Source organism: Antechinus flavipes, chromosome 3 (assembly GCF_016432865.1).
Source record: "Antechinus flavipes isolate AdamAnt ecotype Samford, QLD, Australia chromosome 3, AdamAnt_v2, whole genome shotgun sequence".
NCBI lineage: Eukaryota > Metazoa > Chordata > Mammalia > Dasyuromorphia > Dasyuridae > Antechinus > Antechinus flavipes.
Genome location: NC_067400.1, coordinates 151819823 through 151835300, shown reverse-complemented (window position 1 = coordinate 151835300; position 15478 = coordinate 151819823). Strand labels below are relative to the sequence as shown.

Genomic DNA, 15478 nt, shown 5'->3' with positions numbered 1-15478 from the left:
CTTTTCCAAATATATGCAAGGATAATTTTTTTTTACCATTGACCCTTACAAAACCTTGTGTTCAAATTTTCCCCCTTCCCCCACCCACTCTCCCAGATGGCAAGTAATCCAATATAAGTTAAACATGGTAAAAATATATGTAAATCCAATATAGGCATATGTATTTGTACAATTATCTTGCTGCATAAGAAGAATCAGATCAAAAAGGGGAAAAATGAGAAAGGAAAATAAAATTCAAGCAAACAACAAAAGAAATGAAAATTTTAACATTATTTTTATATTTTGTCTTATATTCTTTTCCTCCCCAATCACTAAGAAAGTAAGCAAAATGATATCAATTGTATATGTGAAATTATTAGAACTTATTTCCATATTAGCCATATTGCACCCCCCGCCCCCCCAAAAAAATAGAAAAAACAACAAAGAAAAAACAAGAATTAGGTTTCAATTGGCACTCAATTCATCAGTTCTGTCTCTCTCTGGAGGTTGATAGCATTTTTTTCATCATGTGTTCTTAGGAATATCTTGGATTTATTGTCTTGATCAGAGCAACTATTTTTTTCATAGTTGATCATGTATAATATTGTTGGTACTGTTCACTGTGATCTTCCAGGTCTCGTCATTTCACTTTGCATTAGTTCATATAAGTCTAGCCATATTTTTTTCTGAAACCTCTCCTCTTATCATTTCTCACAACACAGTAGTACTCTGTCACAATCATATGTCACAACTATTCACCAATTGATAAGCATCCCCTTGCTTTCTAGTTCTTTGCCACCACAAAAAGTTATTGTAAATGTTTTTGTACATGTGAGTTCATTTCTTTTTTCTTTGATCTCTTTGGTGTACACTACATAGTAGTGATATGCTGGATCAAAGACTCTCCACAGTTTTTAGTGCTTTGGGCTTTTTTACAACTTGTTCTCCAGAATGATTGGATCACTTTACTACTCTATGAACAGTTCATTCCTTCAGCATTTGTCATTTCTGATAGGTGTGAGGTGGTATCTCAGAATTGTTCTAATTTACCTTTCTATAATCAGTAGTGATTTAGTTTTTTATGAGTATAAAAAGCTTTGATTTCTTCTTCTGAACTCCCTGTTTATATATGCTTTGACCATTTGTCAGTTTAAGAATGGTTCTTTTTATATTGGAGTCTATTCTATATTCATTATATATTTGAGAAATGAAACTATTATCAAAGAAACTTGCTGTAAAAATTTTGATATTTCTTCCTTGTCTCTGGTATGTTTTAGCAAAACGTGCTCAGCACAATTCCTGAGACAGAGACACAAAATGATTCTTGATTCATAGGAATTTGAAAGGGTCATAAGTAACGGTTCATACTTGTCACCCATGTGATCTCTGACATCAGTTTTAAGTTCCTTTTTTGCATATGTTTGCATATGTGGGTTTTTACCTATAAAGACCAGCCACTTCTAATAACTAGTGAAGTTCCTAGATAATGGACCTAAATTATTGTTGGAGCAGATGTACAAATAGTTATATCACAATGCCAGGGATAAAGAAACTGACCATTAAATATTGTGGAGAGAGTGCATCTTCATTGTTCAAATGCGAAACAGTTCAGAGGCATTACTTTGAAGAAGTCCTTTAATACTCTGAGCAAATAATTAGTAACTAGGAGGGATCACTTGTTGAATTTCAAAGCTAATAGGCGAATAGCTGCTACTCTACTCCAGTAGCAACAATTGTAGCTCCCCCCATTAAAAAAAAAAAAGTTCCCAAATATATTAGAGATATGTTGGTTTTATATGTGTATGTGTGTGCATATTCATAATAAATACATATATATATATATAAAATTCACATATACTTAAATGTGCATATGCGTGCATTGTGAAACTATTCAAAACATCTGCGCATTCAGCTGAATAGGCACCATGATCTCTATATTTATTGGCTTCACTTGTGACCTCTTATTTAGACTATGAAAACTTCCTAATTGTTCCTGATTTTATTTTCTCCTTTCTTCAAGTCATCTTTCATATAACTTCCAAAATTGTAAGGTCCAGGCATTTTCATGCTGTCTCTAGTACAAGCACTGCATTTCTCAGTCTTTTGTTGAAAGTCCTTACAATCTGCTTACTGTCTAAATTTTCAAACTTACTTAATATTATTCTCATTTTTAAATTTGTATTCAAATCAAATTTGAGGACTGAAATTTCACCAAAGTGATTTTTAATCTTTTATCTGTGAATTTACACAAACTATTGTTCATAATTAACATCTTTTTAAAATACCTTTCTTTTCTTAATCCCCTTAAAATGAACAGCTGTTTTGTTTTTGTCTTTGTGTCCAAGGGGCCTAGTGCAGTGTCTGGTACATGATATAAGCTTAGTACATGTTTGTTGAATTTAAATATTAATTTAACTTTAAAATTTATCTTTATTAAATTTTATATGTAAAAATAACCAGATATAAAAGACAGTAAGTAGAATTTTATTAAAATCAAAGCCGAATACTTGGTGTGGAATATGTTGGGATTTGGGGTTGCTTTTTGTTGAGTGTTTCCACTAATGTTTTACTCTGACACTTGTATCGTGGTTTATATCGACAGTAAGCCTTGGCTAGAACCTGTTGAGTTGGATAAGTTTTTGAGTTATGGATATGGTTTTATGTCTGTCATTTGAATGGGATTAGTATCTACCTATAGAGAGAAGCTTTGTCAGTCCCAGGAAATCAGCTGCATCAGCCCAAGAGCTAAAGACTATATATATTTCTTTTCTTAATCTCCTTGAAATGAACAGCTGTTTTGTTTTTGTCTTTGTATCCAAGGGACCTAGTGCACTGTCTGGTACATGATATAATCTTAGTACATGATGACTTCAGAAGGGTTCAGAGTAAGAAATAGATAGTATAGTAACTGCAGCAAAATAGTGAAATAGTTATTTTCTTGGGAGGGTTAATTAGATTTTTATTTTTTTAATAAAAATCTTTTCCTTCCCACTTCCTTGACCTTCATTGCCAGGAAATAAGAAAGGAGGAATGAGGGGGAGGGGGAGAGAGGAGACACAAGAAAAACAAAACCTTTGTAACAAGTAAACATAGGCCATTTCTGCATAGGCTATGCTATATTAAAAAAAAATAGATATCTCACTTGGATCATTCTAAGATCAAGAACTTGAGTTGCATGCATCAGGCTCATTGGAATCCTGCTTGATCATGGCATTTAATTTAAGTTCCTGAGTCAAAGTTGTTTGTCTTCACAATGTTGAAATTATATAAATTATTCTGATTCTGTTCAGTTCCTATATCTTCATTCTTGCAAATCTTCCCAGGTTTCTTTGAAACAGTCATTCCATTATTTTTCACATCACAATAGAAATCCATTTCATTCATGTACTATGATGTGTTGTTATTCTTCAATTAGTGAATTCTCTCTCTCTTCAGTTCTTTGCCACCACACAAAAAAAGAACTGAATCAAATATTTTGTGCATGTGCTTTTTCTTTCTTTTTTTTCTTTTTGAAAAAAAAAATTTATCTTTAGGATGTAGACCTTTGTTGGGTCAAAATTTAGAGACTTTTGGACTAGTTTGAAGGAATAATTTTTTGCCCCAGAAGAAATCTAAGATGTACAGGATTACAATGTGATAAATTTCTTTGAGAAGTTGTCCACTTATGTCTTTTGAATTGAAATGAGCATATAACCCAAGGAGGTCAAAGATGAGGTTGAACTTCCACAAATTCTAAATTCATTCATTCATAGTGATAGTCCTTTATGTGGGAGCAAAGAACAGGAAACAAAAGTTGTGGCTATCGATTAGAAAATGATTAAGCCAGTGGTGGTACATGATTATGATGGAGTATTGCAGTCCCAAAAGAAACCACGAAAATGAAGAATGCAAAGAAAGGGAGAGAGGATGGGAGTGAAATCAGCAGAGCCAGAAAAGGAAAACAAACAGTGATTAGAATGTGAACTCTGTCATTAGAAAGACCACGCTTGGATCCCCAAGAAGAGGATGGGGAGGAATCTTCCATATACAGACTCTAAGAGATCACTATGAGATCATAGTCAGTGGTTTTGCTGAAATTCTTTTTGTGTGTTTTGTTTTTAATTTTTGTTACAAGCAATGGTTGCTGTATAGGAGAAGTGAAAGGGATATACTTGGAAATGAAGGCTATGTTAAAAAAATAACATTATATGAAAAAAAAGATAAGTATGCTCTTATTTTGGGTAATGTCTGTTCTTCCACATGTAAGATATATAAGTAATATGTAACTACTGCTCTTCAAGCATTGTTTTCACTGTATTCTCTCTAAATAACTGCAGAAATTCTTCTCTTACCTGTCCTTGTTTAGAAAAAAAAGACAGATTCCAGGACTACTTAGATTCTCAGAAGTAAAGCTGGAAATACAACCTAAAAAAGAATTCACAAATTGAACTCAGTGTTGTGCCCATGTGTTCATATTCTTGGAAGTAGTTCCTTTGCTTATATATATATATACGTATATATATTTCTTTTGGTTTTCAAGTTGAAAGAGAAAAGCCAGGCAAGTGGAGGCAACATGGGATCCATTGAAGAATTGAGAGGTGCAATTTATTTGGCAGAAGAAGCCTGTCCTGGGATCTCGGACACCATGGTGTCTCAGCTTGTACAGAGGCTTCAGAGGTAAGACTCCTCATCTTCTAAGGAAAATTGCTGTGATAGTGTTTGTATTTCTTGTTTGTTAAAAAAAAAATAATAATTATTATTTTTTAAACTCTGGTTTCAAAAGGGAACAGAGTCTATTTACTATAAAATCTCAGTGTTAAAGGAAATCTAAGGAAGTCAGGAGCTTGAGTAGCCAAGTTCAGTAAATTGGGCCCTTTTGAAAATGTCATAGCATTATGTGTTAATGGAGTTCTTATTCCTCTTTTCTATTCTTTCCTCTTTCCTCCCCATAGATATGAAGATCTTTTTTAAAAAAAATTAAGATGCTTTAGAGTTTAAAGCCATGGCTAGCAGCTGAAATTGGAGCAGGCCTGTAACCACACACTGATCTACATCTGTCACTCTAGCTTTGATTTCCTGGTTTGAAGTACCTCCAACAACAAAGTTTTGGGCCTGATAAGTTCATTTAAGCACTAACGCAGGAGATCTTTTTCAGGAGGATCATGGGCAGATTTGGCCCAGAGCATTGCATAGTGTTCTGGACAAGGATCATGCTAGAATGGACACCAGGAGATCCTCTAGTTTATAAAGCTCATCTTAAAAGTGAGAAAACCAAACTCTGCAGAGTTCGAGTGACTTGCCCCAAATCACACAGGCACGAAAGGGGTAGAGGTGGGATTTGACCTGAGTTTTCCTGGCTCCAAATCTAGTACTCTCCACCTCGCCCTTTTGCTTCAAAAATAGTTGTCTCATGAAAGGTATTCATTGAATATGTACTTGTAGGATTCATCAGGAATAATAGACATAGAAATGGTGTTTAGAAGGATTTCCCTTCCAGCTCTCAGTAACTTTTGATCCTAAGAAATTTTTAGAATCTAGTGCTCCAGTCAGAATGTTTATCACAATATGGTATAGCAGGTGGCTCAGTGCCTAGCACATAGTAAAATACTTTTTGATTCATTGTTTGTGCTGTAGTCAGAAGGATCCAAGTTTCTATCCTAGTTATGTCATTTACTAGCTGTATAAAGTTAGTCAAATCGCTTGGCCTTTATTCCTCAGTTTCCTTATCTGTAAAATGGGAGGGATTTGGATTTATTGGCTGAGGCCCTTCCTTCGTGATTCTATTATCTGATATTTAGGATGTCATTTTAGGCAAAGTAATGCAGAAGTTCTGAGACTTCAGTATCCTTCAGGATATACAGATTAATTGAACTCATTAGACCAAATCTCCTTCATAGATCATTTCCAATGCCCCTTTTTGGCTTAAAGAAAGTGTGGAGTTACCACATTCTAATCCCTGTTATTGTGCATTATGGATTATCTCTGCCTTTCTGGATCTACTTTCTCTCTTTGAGACTTAGGGCTCCTTTGTTTAATGTGCTCTCAGTCAGGTTGTAAGTCTCCACTCACTGTTCTAATTATTAGCCAAGTCAGGTGAATAATTAAATTTATTTTTCAATTATCCATGCCAATGTTCTCCTTCATTAGTGTGACTTATTGAGAACTGACTGCGACTAATAATTTCCCAGGTTTCTTCTTGGATTGTCATTGCATAGCATAAAGAGGTTTTGTGTCAGGTGAGCCAGTTTTCAGTTTTCAGCTTGCCTTCTCCTTGGAATAGAGATGGAAAGAAAGGCCGAGCAAGATGGCTCCTCTGGAGCAGGAGGTGGCCTAGACTGAGCCCTTTCTCTCCATCTGTGCAAGCGCATTTTCAGAAAACTAAAGCTACTCTGTAGTGTCATGTTTAATGCTCTCAATGTTTGGAGTTTCACATTTTTGTATATTTGTATAATGTTTAAAAAATGAACTGCCTTCATTATCATAAACCTGGAAAAGTCCCTTTTAGCATTTGTTGAATACATTCAAGCTCCATTTTTTTTTTTCATTATGAAGATTATTATCAGGAGGATCAGGCATCCCTGGCATTGTATACAGGACCATTTCTAGTGCTCTTTTCTCAATTTGGTCCCAGGATTGTGTGACTCCATAGCTATGAACTTCAATGTTCAATGTTCTGGCAACTCATGTAGATAATAAATTGCTGTGCAGCTTCCAGTTTGCATTGGTAGAGGGAATCTCTTTCCTGGGAATTCTCTGAGCCAAAGAAATTATGAGTCCTATAAAAAGAAAAAAAAATTAATAGTTCTGTTTTTTATAGGCAGTGAGGTGTTAGATATAAGGGAAAAGGGCTTAGAGTTTAGAAGACCTGAGCTCAAATTGACTTGGTACACATAATAGCTGTGTAACCAGGGCAAGTTTATTTTACATTGGTTTGCCTCAATTTTCTCAACCCATCAGGCTTGTTGTGAAGATTAAATAAGATAATATTTGGAAAATACTTAACGCTGGGCTTGACAAAGGCTCTTTAAAAATTCCTTGCCTTTTTTTCTCTGTACTCTGCTTCCCTAATTGGCATATATAATTCTCTTCATGGTGGACATTTTTTTGTCTTTTAAGTCCACATTTTTTTTTCTCCTATGCTGATGCAAGGTCCTAGATCAGTCATGTACTCAATTGTCTCAATTAATTTTTGAAATGTGTTTACAAGTCATAAGCAATTATAGAAAGTGAAGCATCTTGAAGAGTCTTGTTCTTTATCTCAAGAATTGTTTTCTATGTTCTCCCCCTCCCCCCATTAAGTGGGATTTTTTTTTCTTCTCTTGTTGATAGTTAAATTACTTAGTTGTTAATTCATGTTTTGTCTTAATATGAGTTTCCCTCTCATTCTTATAAGGCCTCCCTACTACAGCCTCCTCCTTTCAGGTGTCTTCATATCTCTCCTCTGTTTCTAATACAGAGAACCTCTGGTTATAGAGTAGTTTTTCCACAAATATAGCAGATGTAGAGCTCAGAGACCTCATAAGCCATTTAGGCCATTCTGTCATTGTACAGATGAGGACACTGAGACCCAGAGAAGTGACAGGATTTGTTAGAGGTCACAGAGCTCAGGACAGAGAGAGAATTTAAGCCAGGTCCCCAGCTGCCAGCCTGCCACTCTTTATTCAGCCCTGCATCTTTTCTGCTGCGGTTCAGATAGTAAATCAGCTCTCCTTGGATAAGAAAAAAGACATTTGTCCTTGTATTAAATATTGCCAGTATTTTTCTGGGTTGAACTGTATTTATTTTTTGCTTCTTACCTGTGACATTAATCAGTTACATGTTTATATAAAGCTAGGTCTTGAGCATCATTTCTTAAGCTAAAAATTTGGATTCCTTAAAAATTGAGACATGGTAAACAGTGACTAAGTGTTTTTAAAATATATATTACACAGGGAATCCCAAAAGTATTAGTGTACTTTTAAGCAATTGAATTAATACTTTGGGGATACCCTGGACAAACAGGCATGGTGTTCCTGAGGGGCTCCAGGTGTTTCATAAACTTGAAAATTAAATAATTGATTTTTAAAGAGAACTAGGAAGTATTCTGACATGAAGCTTAGTTAGAAGGACTCTGTCGTCAATTCCCCAGCCCTTTTATCCCTTTTTTCTTAATAGGGTTTGTGGGTTTCAGGTTTACTTTTGAGGTGATTAGAGGAACAAACTGGATAATTTGGCAGGAGGAAATTATGGGTTTTCCTTGTTAAAATTCACCTGTTCCCAGTTATTGCTTAACTTGGTGTATTGTGTCAGGGAAGTGATGCTATTTTTCCTTTCTCTCTCCAGATATTCATTGAGTGGTGGAGGAACTTCATCCCACTGAAGGTTTTTTTTGGTATTTGGGTTTTTGTTTTTTCTTTTCCTTTCCTTTCCTTTTTTTTTTTTTTAAATCAACAAGACCCTGTGGTGACTCCCCTGAAGCGGTATGTGACTTACTGCAGGGATCATCCCCCATGGCCAGAGGAGGGAGAGCTGTCCACAGAACATACATTCCTCAGTGTGCCACAGCAAGATGAAGTCTCCCATTTGGGTGGTGTATCAGCTCCTTAAAGCTAGTTTTATTTTGTTATTGTTATTATTATTGTTTTTAATTTTAACCATAGTGCATATATTCAAGGGAAGTATCTTTTTAAAAAAAACACACACAAAAACAAATAAACCAACCCTGAAATGTATATTTGGGATTGTGATAAGGCAACTAAAGATATTGTGAAACCTCAGGTATCCTGCTTTAAGTTGATAACTCCCACAGGAGATGGAGAGTCGCTCTGTTGGATCTGTGTACAGATTTGTATATAATGTCATTTTTACTGAAACCCTTTCAGCGTGCATAAAAAAATCACTGTGTACAAAATGGCCAAGTGCTTCTGTAGATAATATTAGTGGAGTAAATATTTGACAGGCCATAACTGAGTATATTGCCTTGCCTTTATTACATGTACATTTTGAATGATGTGACCAGTGATTTGGGTTTGAGTTGGTATCTGCAGGATTTGCCATTGAATAATAATTATGCTCTCTTATGGACAACTCCTGTTTGTACCTAAACAAATGCAGAATTTTCTTGGTTTTGACCCCCATATCTCTTTTGGTACACACAGAGGTTGCTTTTCATTTTTTAATGATGGTACTATTTCTCAGTGTTTTAAATTGGAACGCGGCTAGCCTCGCAAAGCTTTAAATTATTTTTAAGTTCTCCTTTTGCCCCCAGAATAAGTATCTTCATTTCACTTTGGTTTTAAATTGTACCACTGCCAATTTTGCACCAGATGTATCATCCCTTTCAGTACTATATTCTGTTGAACCTTGTAGTAGAATCTGAATATCATCTTTCCCACCTAAACATGTCTGAATGCTTACATGAATAAATTTTATATTACACCAGTTTTGAAAAAAAATCTTGAAATGTGACTAAGAAGAAAGTTGTTTCCTTCCACCATTTCCTGTGTCTTGCATGTGCGTGCGTATGTGTGCATACACTCTCAAGTTTTGAAGGGAAACTATACAGAAGACTAGTAGAAGAAATGCCCCATTTTAAAAACCTGAATTTTATTCAAGCTCCTGTGCATTTCCTTGAAGAGATATGGATGAATGTTACTGGTATATTTGACAGATACTTGGGAGATTGCTATACTCATTTCCTTTAAAATCACAGCGATAATGTAGCAGTCATTATTATTCCCAGGGCATACTGACTTCTTGGAGAGCCTGCCTTTCCCAGGGTAAAAAGAAAACTCTTGGTTACTCTGTATAGGGGAGGTAGGGGAGGATCCCTGAATTAATTGCCTTATGATTTTCATGAGTAAATGTCTTAACACAAGGTGATATTGATATATTGGGTCCCTTATTTCTCATATATATTTAAAGAGTTAATCATTTTTAAAGAATGTTATGTCTCCTTGCCTGTCTTTGTGTTAGAGCCAGACGACAGGTAATTCCAGGAAACACTTAAGTTGTATTAAAAGCTTAGATATGTGAGATACTTATTGGTTTAGTACATTATGTACTATAGTAAAGAAAAAAGATTCCCAAGTAGTTTTCAGGTGGCTGGACATTGCATGAGGAAAAGCACTGATTTATTTATTTATTTTTTTAATTCTGCCTTTAGTTATATTGTGATCTTAGAAACTCTGTCTTTGGTTGAGCCATGAATTTCTGTGTGAGATACATTTTGATTTTGGGAAATAAACACAACTTATTTGTTGTCTAGTTGTGCATACCTGTCCCTAACATACTTGAGACTAACAATTTGGGGCCTATTAGCTTGTAATTGCTGAGTCTGTATGGTCAGAATCAGCTTCTATGTGTTTCACATACACTTAAAATTCAGTTGAGTTTATTTCACTAAAAGAAAGATCAATTTTTCCCCTGGCAGCTATGTGTTATTGGCTTTTTTAAAAAAAATAAAATGACATAGCAGTTTTGAAAGAGTAATAATACTATTGAAACTTAGAAAAGAATAAAGTCTATGTATATTTTTCAGTGGTGAGACAATCCTGTATAATAGTAGATTTTGTTCAGAAGAGCCAGGCTTATTATTCAAACTTCTTTGATGTTAATAGTTAAATCATCTTTAATCAGCTTATAATTTTAGTCTGAATTCTGGTTTTTTTATGTGAACTACTTTAAATCAATTCATATTTGGGGGAAACTTGTGGATTATTGACTTTGTTTGGATTAGGCTTTCTGTGGGTAGCAGCATTTACTTAGATTCAGAAAATTCTCAATCATAAATGCATAATGTAGTAGACTTTCATGCACTATAATGGCCCTCCATCTCACAAAAATGAAAGACTGTTGATAGGAGATTAGTCTCCTGTGATGTGGTCTTTTTAAGGGAATCTGGCCCGCCTTTCAAGATCCTTCCACTTTAAAGATTCTATCTCACTTTTAAAGTGTCTCACTTCTTTAAAGAACTTTAAAGTTCTCACTTGGAAGTCTTAATTCTTAGAAGTATGAATGCTGTAGGACTTAAAATTAGATTTATATTAGGGAAGACATTCTTCATGGACCTGTATAGAGATAGGCTGGAAGTTAGTTGTTTAGAATAGAACATAATGATACTTAAGAGAAATTATTTTATTTTCTCAAACAAAAAATAATGAAAATGCATTCATCAGAAGAGAGGAGTTGTGTGTTCTGAGTGAGTAAGGCTCTAGGGTGGCTGAATTTATGATTTTGGAGTTTGAACACATAGTTACATATCAGCTCATTGTAGAAAATGGTCTTTAAATTACTTGTTTTATTTGGATACCTAGCCTAGAGTAGCAAGGCAATATCCAACTTGGTATTTGGGGTTAAATCACCTTACCCTTGGAAACATTTTAGCAGCCCTGGGTACTGCCTAATGGAATGGATTGGCTTTGTCTTTGGGGGGGAGAGGGGGCTGCTATTGCATTAGGTGGTACCTTGATAGTAAAGTATTAAAACAATTCTATTTCTGTAACAGTTCTTCTCCCCCTCCTCCCCAACCCCCAGTTGTTCTTGAGTTGTACTTAAAAAGTGTCTGGTTTACTTATTGGTTTTTATGTAACATGTTGCATGTGGTTTTTAAAAAACACATTGTCAGTTTGTAAGTTTTTTATGCTTCCTTTAAAAGTAAAAACAGATACTGTATTTCCATTACAAAAATGGCAGTAAAAGGGGAGAGCCATAGGAAATATTCTTAACCACGGATACTGTGAAATGTAAAGAGTCAATAAAGATCCACAGAAAATCATGATGGGGGGTGGGGAGTGGAGTGGTAATGCATGTGGCTTTGGATGTATAGTCATGGCCTGGGACCAGTGGGTGGATTTTAAACAGTTTTCAACCTTGAGAAAAATTGCCCTTATGATATCACGTATCTTTACTTTGTTCTCCAATCCTGTCCGCTGCTTTACAGATCCACCCCTAAAGTGCAAATATTTTAAAGAAGCACCACCCTTTCACCACTGGATTCAGAGCTTAACAATACATTGTAAGTTTATGCAGCAAAATAATGAAGGGAACATGTAATACTAGTTTGACGTGTTTGGTTGCTAAATTCTTATAGACTAGACTTATTTAATAAAGGATAAAGGGAAAATTTTGGGTAGGAGAAAAGGGAGAAAATTTTGGGGTGGAGGGAGTATTTTTTTTTTTTTTTAATTTCGAAAATGTCTTTGCATTTGGAACTGGAACTTTATACTCAGTAGAAAATGTTGACAAAGACCACTTCATGTCACAAATGGCTTTTAAAATGTAAACATTTTAATGTGCCTTAAGTCAAGACATTTCCATACTTGTCATTTGAACTGTAATTGAAAACTTCACTTGCTGGGTCAAGCTGGAATTCTGAAAATTGTATTGTGCCTTGAAGAACGTCAGTCAGGCATCCTCCCAGGAGGACTCCTACCTTGGTTCAAACATGGTGGAAGACTCAGGGCTGTCATTAGCCATTTCTGATTGATGGACAAGGCAGGATCCAAGGTGGGAGGATGAGACCGACCTACTGGCTCATTTCTCAGCTGGTGGTTTTGGGTTTTTGTTTGTGAAAGAAGACCCAGAATTTAAAAAACAATGTTGTTCTCTCCCACTTTGCTTATCTATCCTTGTGGTATAGATGAAAAAACAGCTAGCTATTTGCAAAAACTTGCAATTGGTATGTATCCAGTTCTTGAAGACAGCCTCTGATCTGAGCACCTTAAGTAGCTGTGAGAACGCAGGACCGTTTGTCAGCCAAACACTTGGGTTTGCAGTGGGAGGAATGGACTACTACAAAGAGCCATTTTTCTACTCAAGTTTTGTAGGCCTTTGTTCAAACCCAGACTCTCACTCTTTTTACCTTGGTGTTCTGGAGCTTGTCCTTTCACCTCTCTGGTCTTTAAGATTTACATATGGAAATGAGGTGGATTAAATGAAATGGACTGAAAGACATTTAAAATCCTATTTTCAGCACTGGGTTTTCCTGTCAACATAACTTAAGCAAATAAGCAAATTGAGGAGGTGGGGAGTATTATCTTTTCCACTCTCTCCTTTACCCCTAATTTTCTTATGACATCAGAGGAGAAAACCTTTGTCTGACTAGTATTCTTAACCTCATCAGTTCATCCCCTTTTGACTCCAGTAATGTTGTTTTCTTATTGACTGTTCCTCCCTTTGTATCCCCACCCTGGCAAGGAAATTGCAGTGTGCAGGGTGATAGATAATCCCACCAACCCAGGTCAGAGGGAGGAGCAAGGAAAGGACAAGTTGTATTGCCTTCAAACTGCAGTATGCTCAGTGGTGGCGTGAGGTATTTTTTATTCCCTTTTGTTAGTACTTTAAACCATCTGGTACATCTGGTTGTAAGGCAAATGATTAACAAGTCTAAAGCTACTATCCATTTCAAAATTGTAGTTTCCATATGTATCAAAGGCAGCCTCAGCTCCATGCAGTCTGTATTCCAGCAAAAATTCATTCCTTGGTATCCTCAGTTAGGCAGCATCAACCTGGCTGGTGGGGGAGGGGGAAGAAAGGTGTGTTAATTGAGCTGCTGTTTTGCTCATGTATGTGAGCATTAGAAAATGCCTTTAATAAATTGGGGAACAGTCAAAGATGCTTTTTAAAAAGTGGGAATATTTAAATGTGAATGTTTCAAATGCAGCCTGCGTTTGCACCTAATTACCCTATGGATACCAGCAGTCCAGCACATGAAATATCAAATTAATAACCCATGACCAGAAGGCAAAGGGTAGATAATAGCAGAGTCCTGTTCATGAAGAGACAATCACAATTGTATGCCCATAGAATACTTCTTTAAAACGAGTTCTTTTCAATAGGATATAGGTCTTAATGAAAGCTTGGGGTGGGGGAATAAGTACCATTACTTTATAGTGTTTCTTCATCCACTTAAGCCAACAAAAAACACTTTTCATAACTTAACATGTCACAAATGGCCCATGGTTAATGACATACAGGTATTTTCATGCTTGTGAAACAAACAGCAAAACACCACAGCTTAATATCTTCCCATTGTACACACCATTCACAGTACATTTATAGCCCAAATAATATTGCACTGGACTTTTGTTTCATTGTTTCTCGTTAAAAAACAAACTACGTTTTGCAAATAGTCATCACTTTTCAAAATTAACAGGTATACAGTTTGGTCAACTTGCACCAAGACAAAGGTCTGATAAATGTCATAGAGTAAGTAGCTCATTATATAACATGAAACCCCAAAGTGAAATATTGTTTGTGTGCTGCAAACTTTTATAACAATAGAAAATTAGTAGGAATTCCTTGATTAATAAAGTAGAAAGATTGAAAAACAAAATCTGAAAATGACCCCCTTTACTGTAAGACTGCCTCTATTGTGTGTATCATACACTGTGAAAAAGCCATTATTATATTTAAAAATGCAGCAGTCTACTGATCAAAACAATAAAAAGTTTTCTTTTTTTCCCTTTTTTTTTTTTTTTTAAGAAAAAGAAAGCACTTGCACATAGGATCACGTTTCATTGGGAGGGGCAGGTACATTTGTACTGCTTTTTAAGGTGCAATCTTGGAGGAAAAGAAATGTCATTTGGCACTCTAAGAATGATATTTTAATACTGGCACAAGCTTTTAAAAAAAAACAGCACACCAAGAGAAGGACCCACAGAACGCCACACGGGACAGGAGGTGGTGGGGTTCTGTTACCATTGGGATGGGGAGTCAACAGCTGAAAAGAATAGATTAAAAACAGTTTTGCTGGGACAGACAAAAGTTGCTGCAAAACCACTTATTTTAATTTCACTAGGCTTCATTATTAATACAAGAGAAAGTAATTTCAAATGTCCTCTAGAAAAGCAGCAACTGCTGGAAAAAGAAACGTGGATGTTCAGCCATCAATACACATGAGATTCTTTGTGACTTAGAACACATGCACGTGAGGCAGAGGTGGTGGCACTTCGGATCACTTCCATCCACCTAGATGAGGAAAACAGAAAAGATTAGTTTTTTTTCAATTTGTCTAAGAAAAAAAGTGGTTTTTTAAAACCAAATTTTAAAGAATGCTGATGATTTCTGTAAAGGTAAGCACAACATGTGATGCTGGAGAACTCAGTATAGGGTACTAGAAGGGAAGCCAGAGGCAAATATGCATTCAGCTCGAGATCAGTCACACTAATTTGGAGTTTGGAGATTCAGGTTGCCAACCTTCATCCTTGGTATAAATGATCTGTTCCTTTGCAAGATAAAAAATTGGACCAATTTTAGACCAATAAATAAAAAAGAAATGTTAAGTAACAGAATGATTCCTCAATAGGAGGAATGTGCAAGAAGAGAATTGAAGCTGGTCATCAATACTAAGCCCAAGAAAAAAGGCAAGAGGGGACACCACATAAAAACCCTTGCACTGCTCAAGATGGGCGAGGCCGAATCTTGGCTTTCATTTTGCTTTTCTCTTTCAAGTAGATTAAAACCAAATGCAATAGAAGACATGGGAAGGAAGCACCTCACGTTCTTGGAGCCAAAATTGGACCTAGCCAGACAACCAGAT

General features: G+C 35.7%; 2 protein-coding genes across 2 annotated transcripts in view; one reads left to right on the top strand and one right to left on the bottom strand.

Annotated features, from left to right (window-relative positions):
• Window positions 1-9392, top strand: part of STK24 (serine/threonine kinase 24) — a 127659-nt gene extending 118267 nt beyond the window's left edge. Inside the window, exons 10-11 of the mRNA XM_051984044.1 lie at window positions 4499-4635; window positions 8281-9392. Coding sequence (XP_051840004.1) covers window positions 4499-4635; window positions 8281-8317 — 174 coding nt within the window. The 3' untranslated portion in view covers window positions 8318-9392. The remainder of the gene's footprint in view (window positions 1-4498; window positions 4636-8280) is intronic.
• Window positions 9393-12203: 2811 nt separating this feature from the next.
• The window catches only part of FARP1 (FERM, ARH/RhoGEF and pleckstrin domain protein 1), a 299358-nt gene continuing 296083 nt past the window's right edge, over window positions 12204-15478 (bottom strand). Inside the window, exon 27 of the mRNA XM_051984043.1 lies at window positions 12204-14907. Within this exon, the coding sequence (XP_051840003.1) occupies window positions 14826-14907 (82 nt within the window). The 3' untranslated portion in view covers window positions 12204-14825. The remainder of the gene's footprint in view (window positions 14908-15478) is intronic.